This window comes from Microtus ochrogaster, chromosome X (genome assembly GCF_000317375.1).
Source record: "Microtus ochrogaster isolate Prairie Vole_2 chromosome X, MicOch1.0, whole genome shotgun sequence".
In the NCBI taxonomy this organism is placed as follows: Eukaryota; Metazoa; Chordata; class Mammalia; order Rodentia; family Cricetidae; genus Microtus; species Microtus ochrogaster.
In genome coordinates this window covers 28,009,965-28,017,063 of record NC_022026.1, presented here as the reverse complement: position 1 = coordinate 28,017,063, position 7,099 = coordinate 28,009,965, and the positions used below count along the sequence as shown (strand labels likewise).

The 7,099-nt window shown below is 43.5% G+C and overlaps 1 protein-coding gene and 1 pseudogene across 1 annotated transcript in view; both read left to right on the top strand.

Annotated features, from left to right (window-relative positions):
• Positions 1 to 4,743, top strand: part of LOC101984583 (odorant-binding protein 1a-like) — a 65,351-nt gene extending 60,608 nt beyond the window's left edge. Inside the window, exon 7 of the mRNA XM_005358651.2 lies at positions 4,626 to 4,743. Coding sequence (XP_005358708.2) covers positions 4,626 to 4,743 — 118 coding nt within the window. The remainder of the gene's footprint in view (positions 1 to 4,625) is intronic.
• A 178-nt stretch (positions 4,744 to 4,921) lies between these two features.
• Positions 4,922 to 6,774, top strand: LOC101981929 (annotated as a pseudogene).
• Positions 6,775 to 7,099: the final 325 nt, after the last annotated feature.

The window sequence follows — 7,099 nt, the reverse complement described above, 5'->3', positions numbered from 1 at the left end:
ATCACACACACTGTATATATATATATACACACACACAAAATCACACACATTGTATACATGTATATATACAGTGTGTGTGTATGTGTATAAGGGTCTCTATTACCAGAGATATATAATTGTGGATATATTATAATTATAATTGTTCACATACACATACATATGCACACATGTATCTGGGGATGCAAATTTCCAATAAAGAAATTAGTTAAATTTGATTATGCAATGTATATAGTTATATGTATAATTGTATATATAATGTACAAAATTGTGTGTATATATAATGTAATATACAATATAATGTGTATAATTGTAAGCTAGAGTGACTACCTGTGCTTTGGGGTCAGAGCAGTATGTTTGTCCTGTTCTTCTGGACTTTGGGACAGAGGTTGAGTAGTATAGAAATTGGCTGACATTGCTAAAATGGAGCTGAGACTCATGAGGCTCCTGAGTACACAGTATTCACCCTCTACAGTGGTAGACACTATCAACTTTAGAAATTTGAGCCAGGCAGTGGTGGCGCACGCCTTTGATCCCAGCACTCAGGAGGCAGAGGCAGGTGGATCTCTGTGAGTCTGAAGCCAGCCTTCATAAGAATTAGCACCATTAAATTCAAGTTCCTGCTGGGCCCTGGTGGCACACACCTTTTAGTCCTAGCACTCGGGAGGCAGAGACAGGTGGATCTCTGTGAGTTTGAGGCCAGCCTAGTCTACAGAGTAAGGACAGTCAAAGTGATGCAGAGAAACTCTGTCAAAAAACGAAAACCCCAAACAAACAAACAAAAACCACAAAACCAACCAATAAAGCAAAAAAAAAAAAAACTTGGAGGGCCATCTGGAGAACAAGAAGAAATGTTACCTTCTGGCATGATCAGGTTTATTGCAAGTTCATTTCCATGTTCTTTGTTCAATTTCACGGTTAAGAATAAGTACATATTGATAGTAAATTCCAGGATTTCTCCTATGCTTTCTTGTCTCCACCTCTTCATCCTCATGGTACTTGTCATGTCTGTAAACAGCAAGATGCATGCTGAAAGTCAGATGTGCTGGTAGTGGTTAAGGCCTGTGATTACAGCACCCAGGAAGCTGAGGCAAAAGGATTGCCATTAAGTTTAATGCCAATGCCAATCTAGAATACACATGAGTTCCAGGCCTGCCTGTACTACACAGTGAGACTTTTCTCTTTTTTTCCAAGGTTCAAGGTAAGAAAATTGACTAGATGCTGCTTTTCTAGATGGCTTGGTGAAGAATACACAAAGATAACAGGAAGTTCAACTTTATTCCAAAAGAAGAGGAAGAGCTCCAGAACTTCACAAAGGTAGTGATGAGATACCACAAAGGTATCAGGGAAAGATGGGCTGCCCATGAAAAAAGGTGTCAGCTGCATGGCTCCCACAGTTGGGGTGATGACACAGAAGGATCCTCCTAAAGGTAAGTAGAGCATCCCTGGTGAAAACAAGCTGGAAGACCTATCCCCAGAGTAAATGCACAGATGTTCACAAACCTCAAAAGCAGTTGCAAGATTTGGTGAGCCAGTGATTACGTATAGAACTCAGTGGGAAGGACTCTCACTCTGTCATTGTAATACTGGGAATGCAGGGGTTGGGTACCAGTGAAAATCTATTGTTTGATACTGTACTGCAGTGGAACCTTGAGAACAAGTAACAGCTACAAGAAAAGGAGCCTGAATTTTTTCTTTGTTTTGTTTTGTTTTCAAGACAGAGTTTTTCAGTGTAGCTATGGAGCCTGTCCTGGAACTAGCTCTGTAGACCAGGCTGGCCTCAATCTCACAGAAATCTGCCTGACTCTGCCTCCCAAGTGCTAGGATTAAAGGTGCATGCCACCACTGCCCAACAGGAACTTGAATTTAATGGTGCTAATTGTTATGATTTCAGCCACAATAAGGATGCCACTTCCGGCTTATAGGGCCATGCATGTGTGGACAAGCCCTCAGGCAGACGTGCCTAATGGCCCCAAGGACCCACGTGACCCATGTGCATGCGTGGTTGCATTATCCACATATGACTCAGCTAAGCCCTTGTGCACATGCGTGAGCCCCATCATCTGCGTATGACTGTAGCCAAGTCAACCCCCTATGCACATGCACTAGGCAGCTTTTGAACACACGATGTGCCCCCCCCCCCGCCGTACACTGACTTCCTCAGGCCTGTACATGCCCCCTCTAATATACTCCTAAGTGGGTTTGTTGCATGTTCCGTGTTTCCTTCTCACTAATGCCAGGTAATTTTATTAATTTCTACTAATTACAGTGACTTTCTGGGCACCCATCTTGTCTGCAACTTTAAATTTGCTCATGCTCTTTTCCTAGTCAAATTTCACATTTTTTCCCCATATCTTTTTGCTTTACTTGTTCTTTTTCACTGTTGACCTGGATAAGAATGATTGACGCAGCTTGAATCCTGTTATTTCTTTACATTTCCTCTGTTAACCAAATTAGTATACTACTGTTTAATTCATCCAATCTCAAATTCTCAGGACATGGCCAGGATAAAGCAAGGTTCCTTGCCAGAATGTCATCCAAATAGTCTCTAGCTAAGTTTTTGATAGAGAATTTAGTTCTCTCTGAAACCTTACAAGGGAGACCTATACCGTCTACATTCCAATCAGTAGTTTAGTCTTCCATACTCCTACCACAGTGGCCCATTAAGATATGTTTACAGCATTTTAGGTCTTTTCTAGTCCTGAGTTTTGACTCTTCCACATTCCCTTGTAACCAATTCCCAAGCCTACATGCTTTGTATGTTTGTCATAGCAACAGCCCTGCTCCTCAGAACCAATTTTCTGTCTTATTTAACTTACATATTGTGACAAAATGCCTGACAAGAGCAACTTAATAAAGGCATTGAGTTGACTCGCAGCTTGAGGGTAGAGTCTTTGCTAGTGGGGAAGGCAGAAGCATAGCAGGAGAGCAAGGAAGCTGGTTCTGCTGGGTCTCCAATCAAGCAAATGCAGGCAAATGCTGCCGCTCAACTTGTTCTCTCCTCTCTCTTCTTCCTTCTCTTTTCTTTTCCCTCTTTCCCTTGAGAGGGAGTCTCATGCAGGAAAGGCTTCCCTTAAATTCAATATGTATTCAGGCATGACCCTGAATTCCTGATCCTCCAGCGTCTGCCTCCTGAGTGCTGGGAGTACAGCCCTGGGCAACCGTGCTTGGTTTTAGGTGACTGCACATGAGGCAAACACTCTAGCAACTGAGTTTCGTCTGTACCTCTAGTTTCTCATTTCTCATTCAGTTCAGGACCCCAGGTCATAGAGTTAGTGTCTTCCACATTCTGGGTAAGTCTTCCATGCTCAGTTAAACTTTTTCAGAAGTACCCTCATAGATACTTTGACCTGTATTCTGCACTGGTTCCAAATCCAGCGTATTTGGCAATGAAAATTAACCATTGTAACCACTATGGAAAATAGTATGGAAGCTGCTCACAACTAAAAGAAACTATAACTACAATATGGTACAGCTACACCATATTTACCCAAAGGACTCTAAGTTGATATACCATAGAGATACCTACACAGCCATGTTTGTTGCTATACTATTTACGATACCTAGGAAATAAAACTAGCCTAGATATTGATTGACAGTGTCGTGCCAGAGCAGCTAAAGCCAAGTCGCAGCGAAGGACATCAGGATTAATGGAACTTGCACTTTTGATGTTGCAGAATCAGAATCCTTTATTCTACATCACCAAGGGGGTTTTATACCTAACTCAGACAGGTGGACCAACAGGATGGAGATCTCATCGCTGGATCCTCGGGTTAGGGCCAAGGCAATGTGTACTTAGGAAGCAGGGTTGTAAGAAAAAAAAAACTCTGAGAACACGGAACTTGCAAGTTTCTCAGAAACCCAGGACAACAAGGACAAAGGTCACCAACAGGGGAGATGAGTAGGAAGGCCAGGACTCCATTAGGTCCCAACATGACAGATGGATAGATAAAGGACATGGATAAAGGACACACATGCACAACAAAATTTTATTCCACAGAAAAGAAAATGAAACTGTGACATTTGCAGAAAATGGGCAGAACTGGACATCATTACATGAAATGAAGTGAGCTAGACTCAGTCAAATACCAAGTGTTTTCTCTCACAGAATCTTGGTGTGTGTGTGATGAAACTAGAAAAAAGGATCGCGAGAAAAGGTCTTAAGGGAAGCTGAAGAGAAGAAAAGTTATAGTGATGGAATACATGTTGGGGGCTACAAAGAGGGATGAATGTACCAAGAAGAAGTAGGCGGGAAGGATGACAGTAGGAGAGGGCAACATATAGGAAAACATGTATGGAAAGTAAATTAATACATATGTATTGAAATGCCATAAGAAAATCCTAACTTTAAAAACCATTTTTTACCTTGTGTTCTTTCTCCCTCTCCCAACATGTTTGCCTCTGCAGAAAAAAAAAATAAGAAAAAGGGGAAGACCATTTCCCTAACAGACTCTTTGGCTGGGGATGTGGGCACTGGTGGAGGAAACACCCATGTCTCCCAACCAGACATCTGCGCTGACAAAACAGACAATCTGGAAAGAAACGTGTCAATAACTTGGCATAGTAATGATGGCAATGTGTATAGGGCACCTCCAACCCACCATCCTATCCTTCTCACTGCTCCACAGGCTGCTTGAGAACCCAATATCAACCAGAGTCATCTTCCAAAATCTCCACCCTATTTTTCTAAGGAACCCGCCCTATGATATGACAGATGACCCCATTAAGAAATTCTTGAGACGATGAAATATCAGTGTTGTATGCATACCTCGTGAACCCAGTAATCCAGAAAGGTTGAAAGTTGGCTACGCAGAATTTGAGGGCTTGGATTCTCTATTCAGTACTCTGAGACACAATGACAGGTCTCTAGGTAACAGGATAATTTGAGTGGACATCGTTAGCCAAACACAGAATAAAGACAGGGATGATCGTGTTTATGGTGGGGATAGAATTTGGGATTCTGAAGAAACAGACAGACTGTAGGGCCCGTCCCGCCACAGACAAAGTTGATGGCTACCTACCTAAAAAAAGTGATGATAGCTTTGGAGAGAACTATCAAGATCTTCAGATCAGTATTTTGACAGGTATCAGGACACATAATGGACTGCACAAACCAAGATGTCGATTGCTGTGGGCACTGGCTAGCTATGATGAAGAAGGCAGCAGAGACTGTGACCAAGGCTATGACTCCAGGACAGGTAGTGGCAGAAGAGCATTTGCTAGTGTGTACCATGGTGATGATGACTACTGAGGAGGTGGTGGCAGCTATGAAGACCAGTATGACACATGGGACAGTTGGTCATGGAGCTCCAGAGATCATTACTCTTGGGGCAATTATAAGTATGATGATAGACCCTAACCCCCCCCTCCAAAACAAAAACAGACCCAACTGAATCTAAAACCTTGGAGTATACCTAAGAAAGATGATTCCTTTGCTAGCACCTCTTGTTTTGATGGAAGCCTCACCCCAGCCCCTGGCATCCATATATCCAAAGAGTCTGGAATGTTTGTATGGAAGTCTCACTCCAACCCCTGGCATTCATATATCCAAAGAGTCTGGAATGTTCTGGTGAAAGATCCATCCCAAGGCTCCCTCTCTTGGAGTTGCCTCAGTCCATACTCTGGCACTGAGAAAGCCTGCCAAACAATGACCTCTCCCGAGAAATGCCCAATACCACTCCCACAGGTTATTTAAACTGCCTCCCGGGGGAGAAAAACCACTTTTTTCCAGTATTCCTTTCCCATTTCCCCTCTGGGTAGCTGGAAAGCCACCCAGGAGCATGGTGTCTATTAAACAGGCTTTTCCTAATTCGGTTTGATTTGGTCTGATTTGGAGAGGCTTACTGGGCTGCAGAAACTTTTCACCTCCTAGTCCAGTTGAGTGGCTTCTGTCTTCAGAGGGGCAAAGCCTGTTTGTTGACACAGCTGCTAGAGATAGAGAAGTAGAACAAACTACAGAAGGACCAGGAGTTGTAGCATCAGCTGGACGTGAGCCAAAGCTAGACTGCCAGTCCCAGGAGAGAAGCCCGAGTTGGTGAAGTGAAGAAATTCGGGAAAGACAATGGTGGAGGACAGGAAGTGAGTCATCGCAGACTGGGCCCGCAACCACATCTGGAGGAAATGCGTGAAGGAGAGAGCGAACAGTCTTTAGAAAATGAAACACTCAATAAAGAAGACTGTTACTCTCCAATCTCTGAAGCTGAACGTCCTCTAAAGGTTTTGCCAGCCCCTCCACCAAATGAGAATGTGTGGTTCTTGAAGCCAAGCTCGAACCCTCCTTTTTGATCTCAAAGCTCAGGCACAGAGGAGCAGTTTCCTACAAGACGTGGAGAGAAAGTAGCCCCAGCTCAACCTTCTGAGGAATGACCATCAAGGAAAAAGGGAAATAAAATGGATGGGGTGAGTGTCCCAAGAAACCAAAGAGGGAAATCCTGCTGTGGTCCTGGAAATGGAGGGAACCAAGACCACTGGAGGGAGCTGGCCGGGAAAGATGGCACAAAAACCACCGAGACTCCATGTCTGCACCTGAGCCAAGAAATCTGACAGGAATCCATCCTCCAGGGTCAGCTCTGCAAGCAAGAATGCTGCTCTCTCTCGGTAGATGGTGAAGGTGAGAACGAGGGGGTGTCTGCTCTGAGGAGACCTCTACATCCTGTGCTTTCTCTTAGCTTCTCCACCCCGGAACATTCAAGAACAGACCAAACCTCTACCCAGAGAAGACAAAATGGAACTCGTTGTCGCCTGAAGACCATTCTTAACTTTCAAATACTTAAATGAAATGAAATTCTTTTGGATGCTGCTGCAGTCTTTTAAAATATTGAAGTAACAGGAGAATCGCCACTGTAGCCAGAGACGCACCCGTGGCTGCTGCCTGTGAAGGGGGAAGTTGTAATGCCTTCTGGTGGTGGCAAGCAGTGACCTGTGTGACTAGTGCTTGGGGCTCCATTCAGCAGAAAGGTAGTGACAGTGAGACTCACTCAGCCAAGTCAGTTAGGCAGTAGAGAAAGGTACAAGGAAGAGAGAGATCATAATGTTTTTAATTTTTCTGTATTTTTTATTTTTTTTTATTTTTTTTAAAAGAAAACAAACTATTTTTTTCATT